The following is a 16,865-nucleotide window of genomic DNA, read 5'->3' on the forward strand; positions in this document are numbered from 1 at the left end:
TCTGTGGGTCACAACATATTGGGGGAAAAAATTGTTACATATCAGTTTGACACACCACACATCTATATTATTGTAACCACTGATATAGAGCAGAAAGCACTATGAAAAAAGCAAGCAATCTGGACTTCACACTGACAGAGGTAATGATTGAAGTTTAAGAACGTCCCCTAATTGTCCCTTGTAGAGGAACATACAATGCATGACTAGGATTTGATTTGTCCCAACAGAATGCATTTTAAGAAGCCATTCAGTTCTTTGCACCTGAAAGTGTCTTTCAGTGTACTATTCTGTTACAGCTCATATGTAACAATAAAATCACACTACTCCTTATAGTCTCCTCAGTGCTTTAACAAACTCCTCAAAAACTCAGTCAAACTGAAGTCAAGGAAGTCAACATCAGTCTTTCTTGACCCTAAAAAACCCCATGGTTACTTGGATAGGAAATCCTCAAAAATAATTTAATTATGAAGCATCTCTCTTCAACTATGCAGCCCACTGTTTCAAGAGTGACTCAAGAATGACAGTAATACTGATATATGAAAGTCCCAGCTGAATTAAAAATAAAAACTTATAGTATCAGAGATACTTACTTCTTTCTCAGGATACAGGAGGTCAAAAAGCTTCATAACTGGGAGGAAGTCAGCCAGTGCATTCTTCTGGATGCTGCCAGAGATGAACTGGAGTAGCACCCACATCAGGTGGTCTCTCCCCTTAATGAGACCGCGGCCTGCCAACTGTCAAAAACACTCAGTAACAGACAAATACTGGATGCAGAACAACAATCATTGCACAGATTCCTGTAAAAGTAGAAGGGCAGACTAAAACAATTCCAGTAGAGATCACTGGGAATTTTGTAACAGGACTTAGGCAGAAATGTACATCTTGTTTCCAGAAAGAAGAGGAAGAGGTACGTTAGTAGTAACATGCAAACATACTCTGGAAGGGCCATGACGATTAATTGTAAGATTTAAAACACATTTAACTCTTGAGGATCACTGTTTTGAAAAATAAGCAACACTTAAATACTATCTTAAATTGTCAGCCTGTAGCCCTGTAGTGAAGTACAGTACTGCCACTAGCATCAGGCCACAGGTTTTATAAACTCTTTCAATAAAGGAAGCCTCTGAATGACTTGGGCTTGCTTTATCTGGACTCATCTAGATTTTTTTTCTGTTATTTACCTTCTTTATCTGTAACAGCAATTCTCTAATACTCTTATCTTGCTTGCAGTAGTTTTATATTAGTTTCACACAATTGTTCAATGGTTTATTAACACAATTGTTTCAATGGTTTATTAAGAGTAACTACAGAGAAACAGCCCTGGTAAAACGAATTTCAGCGATAACAACAATCCATCACAAGTAAAACAAAACATAGCATACAGAGTTACATTTTTATGTAACATGGAACTGTGGGCAAAGGAAGATGGAGCAACGAGTAGTGCATGTCAGAAACTGTATCTAAGTAGTCACAAGCTCATCCTGTAGTGAGGAGAAAGAACACCCCTTTCCTACCGTCAATAGCATACAGCTCTCTCAGCAAAGAGCTCAGACTGTTGCTGACTGACTGTAACCCCTCCTTTCTCTTCTTAGGACTGGCATCACCACCCTCAGAATTCAGAGGCATTGAACACCAGAGAAAAGGGCAAATACTAGTATCCGTTTTAACAGAATTATTATTAGAAAGTAATAATAACTTGGGACTGTGATTGCCAAATATCACTGTAATGGGACAAATTACCTTTGATTAGATTGCTTTGAGTACATTGATTAGACAAACAGAAAGTTTCTGCATCCATTTACATTGCATGTTTTCTTACTCCAGAAACAGAACAGCGCGTTCACCCTCTCTGAAACTCAGATGTAAACTGGATGCAACAGCACAGTACTTAGATCTTCTGAATTATGCCAGTTTATCTCTTTATTCTAGTTATTCACACATTTTGAATCCAGGTATAAAGCAACATCCTGTAACTGAATACATTAAAACCAGACCTATCTCACATCACTAACTTGAGAATTTGACTTACTTCTACAGAGCACCATTATTAAAAATTTAATTAATTCTTGCACATAAGGTACTTCTTGCAGGGATGAGTGACTCTTTAAAAATACTAGTTTAGTTTTTTAAATCCCTCTTACCATGTGGGACTGATACAAACAATTTACCTTTTGATGGAGTGACAGGACCATATGAGGAAAACTTGCAAACTGAAAGAGCACAAAGAAAATGAGCTGGCTGGAGAGATGCTGCCACAGAAGCTGACTGGTTCCACCATCATCAAATTTCTCTTCAGTCTCAGACCGTTCCATGGCATACACCACAAGATCCACCAGCTGGTCCTCCAGCACAGGGCAACGTTGCTTGTGCTGTAAGGCAGAGATCAGATACAGTATTCCAAAAGCCTTGCCATCAACTCCAAAACTTGCACAGTTGCAGTTACAGTACAGTATTTTGACAGAAGGCTGGGAAGCATGAGATGAAGTCTGAATTTAAGTTAAGGATAAGCCAGTGTATTAAAGCTGCACTATGTTACAGGTCACAATGATTTTTACATTTTATCATACATTGCAAATTCCCTACTCAGTTCCAAAACACAGCTCATCAACGCACAGATAAAATCTGGGGATTTTGTTGATTTTTTTAAAACAAATTCAAGCAGAATGTTATTTCTTTGATCTCACATTCACAGAAAACCAAGTCCATTCTTTTAACATACAGGTGGAGGTTCTTTTGGGCTTCATTAGGGTTTTTTTCTTCCTTCTTTTCAAAAGTAGGGATCACCACAAAGAAAAAGATATATCAATTATACCACCAAATGCAGAGCAATTATCCCAATACCTAATGCAAGTATTTAATAACTATTCCCTTTTTCACTCTGATTTTGGGCTCACCTACAGCTTACAACTACCAGCAGAATTAACATCTAGCTATTACTGCTATAATTAGATGCTGTCCTATTGACACAGCACCACAAGTTACAAGGCAACATCAAAAAGGCTTGAAAATTAACCAGTGGCATGTTCTACATACTATCAATAGAAATCATGTATCACAGTGTCAAGCTGTTCAGATGTTAGACTGCCACAATCTTCACACTGAGCTATGCAAATCCAGAAATAAATAAAAATACACACCACCTCTAACGACTTCTAGCAATGATCAAGTAAGGAATGCATTACATATTCAGATACATGTGAGTACAAGTGTATGTAAAAGCGAGCCCACTAACTGTGATTTGGAATGCAATTAGAGATCTTCAGTTTAAGACCATCAAGGATACCGTCACGTGTTACAAGTTCTTTAAGGCAACAACCTTTTATTATAACCTTGCATTTTTATTGTTACAACACTCATATAACATACTATTACTAAGGATAAAAGCTTGTCGTGAATTAAACTTATTTCAGAAAGTGCTAGCACTTCAGAAATAATCTAATCTGTTTGTTACAATGCAACCTGTATTCCAGAATGGTCACATTTATTTATTCATTTATTTGGCCTGATGCCTGTAACATAATGCAGCCTTAAAGAAAAAATTATTACTTTAATGATACAAAAGAAACAGAGCTGAGCTGCTCAAACACTAAACATGAAAATGCAGTATCCCTTTCTAGAGGCAAAAAGGTGTTTGTAACAAAAGCTTTAAAATATCTTTGAAATACTAAAAACATTTTAGGGATGCCTTAGATGAGTTCTTTGACTTACTAGACAGGCAGCCTAAAGAAATCCCTTTTAATCCATAAAGATATAATAAAAATAAAGAGATGCTGAAAGGAGATGCTTGTTCTACCTTCATTGATGGTAGTCTTTTGCTTTGAAAAAGATTCTCTTCAATTTAAAACAGAATTCAAGAATTGGAAAAGTTGTCAAAATACAGTGAACAGCATCTCCTGTTGCATGCTCTTCGCCAGCTCAAAACTGCAGAAAGCTACAATTCCAGCTGTGCTTTCTTGAAGCATGCTCAACACAAACCTCTAACTAAAACAGAAAGCATTGATTATACCTTTTCTTCCAGTCCGCAATGTCATTATCACAGATCAACGGTACAGGTTTACACAGAGTAGTATTATCACCACCAGTTCAGAACACTTCAGGTCTTTTGTAGTTCAGTTTTTCCCCCTCCCAAAGCAACTAATTATGAAGCAGAGCAGGGTGCAACAGACAACACTACAGACTAGTTTATAATCCAGCATGCAAAACTACTATGTACAGGGCTTGAAATTTAATGCTAAGCACTGGGTTAATTTCAAAAGCCTAACCATGGTAGGCTATATTAATTTAGAATAAAGATATTCAAAGAATACATTAGGAAAAATATTGTTGCTAAAAAGAGAGCCAGAATTTCCAGTAGGAATTTTCACTATTCTGAATAATTTGAAGAATGGGAAAAGTTTGAGAGCCAGAAAGTTAAAAAAATTAATTCAATTTTTTATGCTGCAAGTTGTACTATTATTGCTTTAAGAACAAATTTCAGTAAGAAATATAACAATACTTCCTGTTCTATCTTCATTAATTTAATTTTCTGGCAATTTCTTTTCCTGTATTTTCAGTGAATATACCTTTTTGCACAGATTTTGTATCTACTGTTTTAAAGAACTCAGAAAAAAAGTACTGTGCTACAAAGGAATTTGCAGGATTGGGTCCTTGTTTTATTAGTTGCTCAGAACTGGCTTCTCAGTATATACTGAGATGAATAAAAATATAGGTGAGAGCTGATTATCCTCACAAATGAGTAGGAATATATGTTTTGGTATGACTTAAATAAAACAGAAACAAACAACAAAAAAACCCCGCAACAGTGTTTTAGATTACATATGGAAAAATATAGCGTTCAAAATTACTTTGCTTTTCTCCTAAAGAGAAAATTACTTAAATTTTTATAATTTGATTATGCAAACACATATTCTCTGTTTTGTCCTGAAAATAACATTTAAATATCTGACAAATAATCTCACTGGAAACATTATTAAAGCATAGAGAAACACAGGGGAGGAAAAAACCTTGATACTAAATTTCTCGAGACCAGCCCTCTGATACTGGACTATTGGTGCTTCTTTAAGTGAATCAAAGCTTCTGTTAGATGGTGGTTTGTTGTTCTTACTTGGGCTTGGGTTTGGGGCTTTTTTGGGTGGGGGGGGGGTGGGAGCATACGGAGTGGTTAGAAGTGTTTCCTAAAAAAAAAGTATTTTAAAAAGTTGGTAAGGCTGGCTAAAAACTGAGAGCTTTCAAATATTTTAGACAAACAGGATTTAGTAAATATACTTAAAAAATGGATTCAGAAGACTAAACCACAGATTTCTACAATAGTAAATGGATAAATGGTGTCTCTGAAAGTCCAATTCAAAATGCCAGAAGTTAGTCAATACCAGACAGACCTACTCCTACACTTCCATTTTCCAAAACTGCATGCTATGAAAACACAAAACCTTAAAGCTTATTCTTTATATTATGCCTGATTCTATTTCTACCAAATTTGGTAGCCATTCTCAAGTTTTCCTCATTAAAAAAATGGAGCATGTTTCAACAATAAATTTGTACTTGAGTGTTCCCAATGTATACCCTTACAATTAGAAATACATATAAAACAATCACACCCCTTAAATTAAGTACTTTGACATGTTAAAGCAGGTAAAATTAGATAGTAAGATTCCAGCATCAATCTACATTTTAAAAATAAAAGCAAAAGTCAATTTTTGAATATTGCATTCTGTCATTCCTCTGACAATGATTCTGCTTACACAATGCAGTGACCAACATGAAATAAACAACAGCTTTCCCAGCTAATTATCCTGGTTTGTAGATAGGAGAGAACACAACTGCACATTCACCTGAACGGAGTATGGCATAGATAACTTTCTACTCAAACCTGCAGATCATCACTGCTGGTTTAAAGGATGACCAACCAAATATACTACTTAAAGAACAAAATCAATAATACAACTGCTTCTTACTAAAACTTTGTATAACATTACAGAAACAAGACATCTGAAACTTACACCTCTTTCAAATACTCCCCAAACCAGAGAAATGAAAGTAACAAAGTTTTTTGTTTAGAAGACTGCAATAGGTTTCTAATTGCAATTATGCAAGCTAAAATGGCTTTTTGTTTTTCATGAAAGTCTGAACATACAGAGAAAGTAAAGATATAAACCAAAACATCCAAAGTGACTTCATGTCCTTAAGATAAGTTCCATTTTAAGAACCAACTGTAGGATCCCTAAACTGAATCTCAATTTGGTATCAGTGCACTAAGACACTTTGAATCATTTTCCAAAAAACAGACTGTTACATGGTTCACAAAAATTATTTAAAAGATAACTAAGAACTGGAAGTAACAGCCCAGCGAGCAGCAACATATAAACTGGCATACAATTGTAGAATCATTTAGATCCTTAAGATGAGTCCAACTGCAAACCATGATAACATACATGATAAAATACAATTTAAATCTCTACTTCCTATACACAGATTAAACAGGTATACAAGAGTATGTACTGTCCCACAAAGAAGTATACAGTAGCAAAAACTCAAAGTCCCCAGAATACCAACAGAAGCAACATTTTGAAGTTGGTATTATTACATCTGGACTTAAAGCCTTATACTTGATAAGGGCATTAGAAAACCTCACTCCACAAGAAAACTTAGAATCCTCAAAGAAACACATGAATCTATAAATGTATGAAATTTTACCTTCATTTTCTCCCTGCAAGGTTAACAGGACAGATGGATTTGTATGTTTTTTACACAGCTCAGAGATGGCTTGAGTGAACAGTTGTCTAACACGTATCTGCTTAGTTAAGACTGAACATAACATTTTGTTGTTCATCTTCAAGAATATTTGAGAACTAGGACAAATCTGGCTGAACCATACCTAGATTTTGATGCCAAAAGATTCAAATGAAGGCTCCAATCCTGCAACTGGATCTGTGTAAATGATTGACAGGGCATACAAGCAACTTCACATAAATAATTAATGATCATAAATAAATAATGATCATTGCTTTGCAGTGTTTCTGTATTTATTTTGAAACAAGACTTGGCACTACTACTTGTACTTCTATTATAGTGACAGTTCATTTCTGCAAGTTATTTCTCTAGTAACAAAATACAAAATTATGCATCATTTTACTGAAAGCATTGATACAGTTACACAACTGAAAAGCATGCTATTATTTTTGTCAGGTGGCTACATTAACAAACTCAACTATAACATGAAGTAAGTCCATACCTAAAAGCGAGTAAAATTAATGTTTTCCATAGTTGCAAGTAGAGTACATTAATGTTTAAACAGAACATATTTCCTGTTCTATATGACTATACCACCCATCCCTGTATTTGTATTTTTAACTCACATATTTTCAACTCACAAATTTTCAACAGCCCAAACATCTTTATGCTGGTGTAACTGTAGCAGCACAGCTATAGTTCATGTTCTGTCAGCATTTCCTTTATAAGCTACATTCTTCATATTTGTTCCTTGGCCATAAAAATTCATGCCAGGATGAAACTTTGTGTAGGCATCCCTATACTTGTAAACAAATTTTAAGAAGTATAGTTTAATATATTTCATTACATCAATTATTTTTAGAGGACAGTAAAGTAGGAGTTCCAACCCAATAGTTTTAACATAAATGTTTTTTGACCTGAAAGCACAGACGATCCATAGTTAAAAGAACAAAATTGGTTCAACATATTTTTAGTCTAGATCTTGTATAATTTACCAGATACAAGATGGGTAGAGGAACAGTTTGATTATTAACTCAATGCAGACACAGAAATAGACACACAAATACTATTCATTAAAACAGTAAACCTAGCAGCCCATTTCCAAGGTTTAACATTTCAGCTGCTTTAAGTCTCAAGTACAAAAGATTGTCATATACAACACAGAGTACTGTTTGCCAAGATGTAGAAATCCGCTCATTGAAAAACACTGTCCCAATTCAGAAAAAGCAGTGGTGTACTTCACTTACAATGGGAAATATACACAAGGTTTCAGGATCATGTAAATTTCATAGTCAAGCTACAAATCTGAAAAAAGTTTCTTAAATGGAAACACTGACACAACCTTCACTATAGTATTGCAAACAGCAACGCTATTTTATAAATCTTTAACACTGTTTTTTAAAGTAGGTGTGGAAATTATTAGTGTAACAAGGGATAAACTGTAAATATTAACACCCTTAAGTTCGAATTTCAAGCAGAAGTCCACTTGGTTGATTTCCTCAGACATTTATTTATCTAAACAAGTAGTTAAAATTTTAAGGAACTACTTTTTGTGTGGTATTCTGCATGACTTTTCTTTCCCCTAGCTCGGGGAATATTATAACTGTCTGTTGGGAAGTTTTATAGAGGCTTCCTAAAGATAAGGAAATTCCACTAGTAAACCTTTTCTAAAAAAAATTATGTATTTACAGCTTTATAATTTTACAATTAAGTCCAATGGATGTTTTTCCACCTGCTTAAGGAAAGAAATTTTGAACTAAGAATCTCTCCTCATCTGAAAATTCCAGCAAAGTAAAAAGTTATGACTGGTAGAGGAAATAGTCCATTCCAATGAAAATTTTAGGATCAAAGGACCACTGACTATTAAGCTTTGTGCTACATCTCTCATATTTCTAGAGATCTGTAGTGAGACTCTGCCCTTGACTAATAGTCCTGCCAATTTCAAGCCCTGACTGTACATGTATTCTCTAACTGGAATCAGTGGCTACAAAGCGGCCAGCGTATCGTTAGTCACAATACAACAGTAAGGTTGTGAACATACCTGAGCAATGTTCAAGGTCTAGAGCATTGGAGGATGGGCAGGACAAGACAGGACAGAACAAAAATAAAGGAAGAAAAAAAGAAAAGACAAAACAGTGACTATGAGGCCAGCCTCAAGGATCCCCAAGTCAGACTAAGCCCTCCCATTCTAAGGTATAAAAAGAAAAAATGTTAACAAAACAAAACCCAGCTTTTAACTATTCTAGTACGATAACATGCCAATATAACAGAGAATAACAATGCTTTAAAAATAATGAACAATAACCAGTCTCCTACTGTCTGTCAAAGGTGTACTTGAGGCTGGCCTTATAGGAAAAAAAAGCAATGCAAAAAAAAATCATATTTTAAATTTCTATTTTTCAATTTAACATTCGTAAAGCAATATACAAATGATAGGAATAACAGGTCCAATTAACCTACTATGATCTTATTTAAAAAAAAAATCACTCTCTGTACCTAAACTGTTTTGCTTAGTTAGCTATAGCAAAGAAAAGAGAAAAAGAATAGTGCAGATTCTATGCAGAATTAAATCATGTTACAGCACAGTACAGTACCTGCTTATTCAGACCTAGCATATTGCAGACCATATCCCTTGAATACGGTTGTTCCAGCACATATCTCAACAAAGCAGTCTGTGGTTCAAACAGATCCTTGAAAAAGAAACAAGCAATCACATACAAACATATGTTGCCTCAAGATTATGTTTAATACTGAGTTTACATTTAAGTGAATTAAGTAATGTAAGAATGAATGTTTAATTTATGCAGATATGTATTATCTGGCAAATTGTCTCTGGTAACCAAAAGGAGGAAATAATCACAGCTCTTAGTAAGTGGCAGATTCTGTGAGGATCAAAGTACACTCTTCATCCAATAAAAGGATGGCACACTTCTTGGATCAGCCTTGAACTCAAAGGAAACAAGGTAAGACAACTGAGGACGTATACGACCAAAAGGCAATAAAATCATGAGTAGTGTGAAGAAATCGGATCTGGAACAGCTGTTCACTGCATCTTCCAATAGCTGAATCACTTTAAAAAAACCATACTCTGAAGCTGAGTTTCAAACAAACAGAAGGAGCTGATTCCTCAAAGAATATGAAGTTGAATTGTGACACTCCTTGTCAAAGGAATGTTGAAGATGACAAAAGTTTAAAGAGGCTCAAGAAGAGTCTGCTTTGAAGGATTACTAAATACACAGAAACCACATCTGTCTCAGGAAACACACAAAATGGTAATTGCTGTAGATTGTGAACACTGTACATGTCAATAGATACACTATCTTTACATCCTTCCTTAGACACTAAGGATACAGGGAATGACATGCTGGACAATGTGGATTTTTCTCCTGATTCTTTAGTTTTTAAAGTCCTTCAGTACAACACTATTTGACATCCAGAGTTTTAACTTTAAATAAGCTAACTTATAAGTTTGAATTTTAAAATTATCTTTTCCATGAAATAACAAAAAGTACAGAAAAGATGAAATTACCTTCCCATTCTCTTCCATCTAGCCACTGTTTAATTACTTTTTCAATCAATTTTCTGCTCTCACTGGCTCTCTCACATGCACACACTTGCAAAGTACGTTAAATTATGTCTCATGTCATTCAGCATCCAGGGCAGCAGTCATACCACACGACTTTAAAGGTCCTCTGTATAGATCTTGAAATCATTTAAATACATTACACAGTGAAAACATCTACACCTTCAACATTAGCCTGACTGGAAGAATTGGATATTCACAGCTGAAATTTCCTCCCTGCAAGATGATACAGAAGCTTCATATTTGTTGAATACAACATGTTTAAGAAGTTTAATAAGGCATACCTTATCATACGGTAAGAGACCTTTCAAAGGAAAACGAAGGGTTGTAGGATCCAACTTCCATGAGTTACACATGGCACCCGAGTTATTTACCACAGGAAGGAGACTACAGCGACCTATGCAATGAAACATAAATTCTAAACCAATGAAACTGACCTATTCCCTGATCATTTTGCTGCAAAACTGGCCTCCAGTCACTTTTACACTCTCCTTAAATTTCCACTGTTTATAGTTTTTTACCATAGGATTGCTTCAGGCTGATTTCTTTTTGCTGATATTTTTTCTAATCAATTTTCAACTAATAAAATACCTATTGAGTAAAATCCCCATTTATTCAGATTTGGTACCATAAAAATAGAAGTATTTGCAAATATCACTCTAAAAGTACCCTTTCAGGTTACCAGAACTGTTCCCTTGACATTGCTTGACCTAGGGATTTGATTTTAGTACACTGATCCTTTCCACAAAGAAAATGCTATTATAAATCTAAGTACATAACCTAGTCTTTCAATTTCCCTTGATTCACCCTGTGGGCAAGATTCTGTTCAGTAAACTAGTGAAATACAAACCTGTGTATTCCAATTACAGTCAATGGAGATCCAGTCAATTCAGTCAGCATAGACCAACGTGATCCAGCTGATCATAAAGGAAGAGTGTTTTACAGGCTAAATTTACACATGTGCGGGGTGATGGCCCCTGATAAGGCCCATGGGTTGAGGGAGACTCCTCAGCCCCTGGAGGGGTGCTCCGGCAGAGAACAAAAACCTTTCAAACTGATGAGATTAACAAAGGGTGGAGTGTTAAGAAACAGCAGAGCCTCCCTTTGCGGTATCTTCTATAACTGCTCAAAGGAGCCACCTCCCCTTGGGCATCTGTATCACTCCACCACAAGATTGACTTTTAGTCACACAAACCGCATGAAAGAAAAAAAAAGTATAAAAAGTGTTTCGAGTTTAAACCCCAGTAGGAGAGGCAAAAATGCCAGCGTCTCTGTGAGGGTAACTGCTGCAGCTTGTCCTGTCTCCTCCTCCTCCTGGAACAATGTAGGGGTGAGAAGACCATGTGCTTTCTATTTTTTCTAACTTTACTTTCTTAACCTTACTTTCTTACTTTATACATTCTATCTTACATCGTATGCTAACAGCTACTTTGATTCTTACTTTATAAGCATTTCCTTTACTTAATGTGTTTTGCTACCTTAATACTAATAACAGTAACTTGCTTCACACTTTGCTACTTTATATTGGTTATTGATTTTTGCTATTCTTACTTTTTAAGACCAGCTGTTTTGCAACTACAGTAACTTGCTTTACTTTCAATATGCAGTTTCTTTTTCAACATGTGTGTTGATAAAAAGAAGCTCTGTTCTTTCCTCTTGTTTTTTGTTACAGAGAGTGGTGTGCAAGATATTTTATTGTTCTATGTTCTTGAGTGTCTAGATAAGTGTTTTAGGTGGCTGTGTTTTTAGTTAGTAGTTCTTTGTTGCTAGTTTCTGTCTGTCGTGAAAATGGGATACATTGGTGTATTGTAACTTGAGTTTAGTGTGTTTGTCTCTGTAGAATGTGTTTTGTGCTGGTTTCTTTTGGGGTCTTTTATTATCAATTAAATACAATCTTGCAGCTGAACGTTATCACCGGCAAAGCAAAACCTACAATAACTGTCACATATTTGTATTAATAAATGTTATTTCGGGAGTGGTTGTGAGAAAAGTTCTTTTCTGGCTTAAGTGTGGCTTCATGTTAGAAATCAGAAATCCTTCCAACCTGTGGGCTGTCCGTTAGTTCACAGACTGTGTTGAGGAACATAAGGCTCTGATTGTCTAAGAGCGCTTATAGCTAATAACTTCTATTATTACAGTTAAGAGTACAAACCTTTGCATTTCTGTCTCCCTCCTCCCTTTCACGTGACAACTTGTTAGTGTAGATTAGACACCTGGGATTTATTTCAGTTGCTTAAACATAGGCCCCAAGCACACTTGCATATATCAGCATCTAAATTTAGGTGCCTCAACTTTGACCTCTCACTAACAGTTCAAATTCCATGACTTCTATTATCCAAACTGGCCATATTATTATCAGATAAAACAAGAAGTAAAGAAAAAATTATTTCTTCCCTTCAACCATATCTATATAATGCTTGGAAAAACTTGTGTGTGATCCCCATGAGTCACATAAATAAAAGATATGCCACACTTTCAATACAAGAATAACTACATGCTTCTGAAACAAAATGCTTTGGAACATTACAGATGAATTTACATTCTTAATCTCTGCACTGAAAAAGCTCAGTTGCAATAAAATCTAAGAAATAATGCAGCTGTTATTCAACTACTTAATTCTCAAAGCAAACATAAGACAGTTTTATCTATTGAAGAATAATACAGCAAGCATCATAGTAACAACCAAATTTTGATAGTCAGATTTCTAACAATAAACAAAGATGAGCATTTTTTTCACAGGAAAGTAGAACCAGTACTCATATGAGCTAGAAAATGTTCACACAGAAGCCTGCAACAACAGAGAGAGGGCTGAGCAGCTACAAAAGCTGCAATGGAAATTGAAGTCAGAAAACACTCCATGACTAACACATCAGTAGATATGTATTAACTCGAAAATCCTTGAGCACAGAAAACTTACTATTTTCTTAACATCTACAGTAGTTAGAAAATATATAATCATGTAACAGGTAGTACACTTCCACTACCAGCTTGTAGCAAAAAATTATTTCAACCTTATCAACAGGAATTTTCCCCTTCAAAGCTGTTATGGGTTTAGCCAGGTGGACCTAAACTTAGGTTTTAAAGTTCAGCTAGGCCTAGGATTGTCAGCTGACTTAAGCTGGGCTGAGCTAGCTAACAGCTGACTTCTTCCAGCCAATAATATTGTATTCCATACCATACTACGTCATCTCAAAGGGTGTAAAATCCAGTGTGTGGGAGTGGCTTAGTTAGTTCCATCATGGCTACACTAAGAGGAGGACATCTAGCAGCTTCTCTACTATGCTAGGCCCTGCTCCTGTTGCCTGTGCTTGCATTTTGTTTGCATTCAGGGAAGTAGAAATACTTTGTTGTTATACTTTCTCTTTCTTGCTGAGTGTCTTTTGGAGTGCTTATGAATTTAGAGTAATGGGCTTTGTATTAATTGGGGAGTGGAAAGTTATGCCTTTGTTATATATATATGTAACTTGTGTAAGTGTGTGTTATATTGTAGTTTCCTCTTAATTTTCTCTTCTCTGTATAAATACATGTAGTTAGTTCCACCATAAACCTGGTTTTGAAGGTTTTTCTTTTCTCTCTCTCTTCTTTTTCCCTTGGTTGGTTGGGGGGAGGAGGAACCCTTTCACTCTGTCCTGGACAGTTGGCGTTTTGCCAGCTCAACCCAGGACAAAAGCAAAAACTGAAGGGAACCAAGCCTGAGAACAGACAAGAGTAAAAATACTACATGAAACAAAAGATCTGAATTATTTTAACTTAGATTATATATATATCCCAAAATGTTTTAAGAAACAAAATATAAAATAGTTAAAAATAAATTATTTTAAAGTCATTTATTAAGTCATTCTCTTACCACAAATGGAATTTATCCTTGCTGTAGGTCTGAAGGTATCCACAAAATCCGACACTAAATTACCCAGTAACTGGGTGAGAAAAGGAGGAAAAAAAGAAGGATTTAAGTCCCAGATACTGATAAGGACTATTTAAGACTTAAGAAAATTTGACACATTTTAATAAAACTAAAGGATTCTACTAAAATAACTGGCTTACTACCATTTCAACGAGTCAGAAAAATCATCCAGAACCTAAAACCCCAAAAGAAAATATGATGTTAGAAAGAAGGTGTGGGAAGCACTCTTCTCAGCTTGCTCTCAAGTGAGTTTACCTAAGAACTGCTTCTCCTATGCAAACTATACTATTTCGATACTTAACACGTGGTAATAGGTGACTTAAGACAAGCTATAACTTTCATTCACAATATATCTCTGTCTGCCTCTGAATAACATTTTCACACAGACAATGGACCCAGGCTAGTTTAAATCTTGTCTGAAAAGTCGCTAACAATTTTCCCATTAATTCAAGGGAGTCCAGATTTTATCCTTTTCCCAACACCATTTTATTGTAACAGAATACAAAATTAAAAACTGGATCAATATTACCTTTTTTTTTTGAAGCAATGATCATTGTCATGGCACCAGAACCCCAAATATTTTTGTGTAACTGAATTTAAACACAGGGGGCTGCTGCCACAACCCCATCAAGCCTACAACTTAATTTATATGATTAAACACAAAGCTGACTGTTAAATACAAGACTTTAAATCTTCACATAAATTCTGCTATGAAAAAATAAAAGTAATTTTGTTTTGTGTGCAAGAAAACTTCAGATTACTTGATATCAGAGCATTACCCAGTGAGGAAGTTTTCCTTCAGGGTACAGTTTTCTGATTTCGGTAACTGCAAAGTAGGCAGGTAACAAACATGCATTTCTTTCCAAAATGTAGGCTACCACCTATAAATGAAAAAATACATTGGTCTAAAATACTTCGGATAAGGTAAATGAAGGTGCAGTCTGTCTATTAATCTGAGATAGCCCATTACAACAGGCAAAACAATGAAAATACTTCTGTTAGTGTAAAACTTGTTTTTAACTGAACAAGCATAAATTAGACTGTCCAAGCCTAAGTAAAACCATGCCTCTATGTCTGCCTACAAAGTACTGACAACAATTACTATTTTTATTCACTAAGAAAAAAAATTAAAGAAATTAATCTCAGTATTAAATCCCATACATCTCACCTGAAGTAAGTCAAACATTGGGCCTGACTCTCCTGTTAAGGATTTTAATGCTTATTTATGATATTTACAAAATTGCTTTGCTAACTGCATAAAATGCAATTACAGTACAGAATTAGAGCACAATGACTAAGTTTTTCCGTTTGAACTATACCAATGCTCAGAGCCATTCCAGCTATTAGAAACTCACTGGTAACAACAGCACGAGGCCTCTACAGTGGTATAACATTCGACAGTTACCTCTCTTGCTGCTAAAAGCTGCTGTACAACAGCTGAGCTCACAGTGTTTGGAATTGTTAAGATTTTTTCTAGGATCACTTTCAAGAGGTCTCGCACACCCTAAAAGAAAGCATATAAAATTAACATTCCCAGACATTCTTTAATTCTGACAGAAAGATTACAGAATCAGTATGATCAGACAATATTTTGACAGAATTAGCTCTTTGTTGCTACGTCTCAGAAGACAAAGGGCTACTGAGAATTTCAACACTGATGACATAAAACTCCTTCGGAATGTCTCAACCTTAGGATGCCCCAGACAAGAAAGTAACTGTTGCTATTTTGATGTGGATGCAGAGACATCCAACCTACAATGCCTTGCACAGGCTGACATGCACATATGTTGTACTTTATTTTGCTCTAACACGATCAACAGTGCTGGTGAGGTGATTCTCTGCAAGACATGCATGGTTTCCTTCTCCATCCCTTGGAGATATACTCTGCCAAAGACTAAGCTTTCAGAACCTAAGTAGCAAGAGAGGTTAAAGCAGATGACAGAACTTCAGCCATGCTGCTTGGTAGTATTAATTTCATGCCTATACTGCTTCTGCAACTGCATTAGGGTTATTTAGCTTGCAACTGAGAAAGGAAAAAAGGTGACCATAACACAAAAAAAGAGTAAGAAGAGTTATATTGTAAATGCAAAATTACCTCTTAAGGTAAAGCTCAACAATGAAAAAACGGTCTCACTGAATTTTTTTTTCTCTTGTAAGCCAAGCAGACTTTGAATGATTGGATGTCTCTGACATAAAATCATAAAAGCAAAGCTACAAAATAACATATTTTAGCACAGAGAATGGAATGGGTGGAAGATACCTTGTAGTCTACACCTCCAATAATCTTCCGGACCAGTTTAAATGTTAATGCCCACAACTGAGTCCTTTCCCATTCAAGCGTATCGGAGTTTATCAGAGATTCACAAACCATCCTAGAGAAGACAATGCAAGAGTGAATGACAGATAATAAGCACATGTTTTCCAGTACTAATTGTATAATGTCATTATAAAAATACATCCAATATTACAACTCCCATGAATCTTATCAAGTCATTCCAACATAGCTTACCTGGGTGGCAAAAGTCCAGTTTCTACTGCCATTGCTAGGCAGTCATAAAGAAAAGAAATTCTTTTAGGACTGTGTTGGCTATGAATGAATCTTACTATCCACTGGACGCACTGTTCATGGGACTCCTGAAAAAGTGGTAG

General features: G+C 35.5%; 1 protein-coding gene across 3 annotated transcripts in view; it reads right to left on the reverse strand.

Moving 5' to 3' along the window:
- The window catches only part of MED23 (mediator complex subunit 23), a 38,369-nt gene that overhangs the window by 18,927 nt on the left and 2,577 nt on the right, over positions 1 to 16,865 (reverse strand). For 2 of the 3 annotated variants that reach the window (XM_071549090.1, XM_071549092.1), the window contains 10 exons: positions 16,726 to 16,850; positions 16,477 to 16,588; positions 15,622 to 15,720; positions 14,996 to 15,097; positions 14,160 to 14,229; positions 10,597 to 10,709; positions 9,324 to 9,419; positions 8,771 to 8,788; positions 2,169 to 2,369; positions 591 to 734 (listed from right to left, as the gene is read on the reverse strand). In XM_071549090.1, the coding sequence (XP_071405191.1) occupies positions 591 to 734; positions 2,169 to 2,369; positions 8,771 to 8,788; positions 9,324 to 9,419; positions 10,597 to 10,709; positions 14,160 to 14,229; positions 14,996 to 15,097; positions 15,622 to 15,720; positions 16,477 to 16,588; positions 16,726 to 16,850 (1,080 nt within the window). The remainder of the gene's footprint in view (positions 1 to 590; positions 735 to 2,168; positions 2,370 to 8,770; positions 8,789 to 9,323; positions 9,420 to 10,596; positions 10,710 to 14,159; positions 14,230 to 14,995; positions 15,098 to 15,621; positions 15,721 to 16,476; positions 16,589 to 16,725; positions 16,851 to 16,865) is intronic. The other variant, XM_071549091.1, reaches the window with a different exon arrangement.

This window comes from Pithys albifrons, chromosome 2 (genome assembly GCF_047495875.1).
Source record: "Pithys albifrons albifrons isolate INPA30051 chromosome 2, PitAlb_v1, whole genome shotgun sequence".
Classification (NCBI taxonomy): Eukaryota; Metazoa; Chordata; class Aves; order Passeriformes; family Thamnophilidae; genus Pithys; species Pithys albifrons.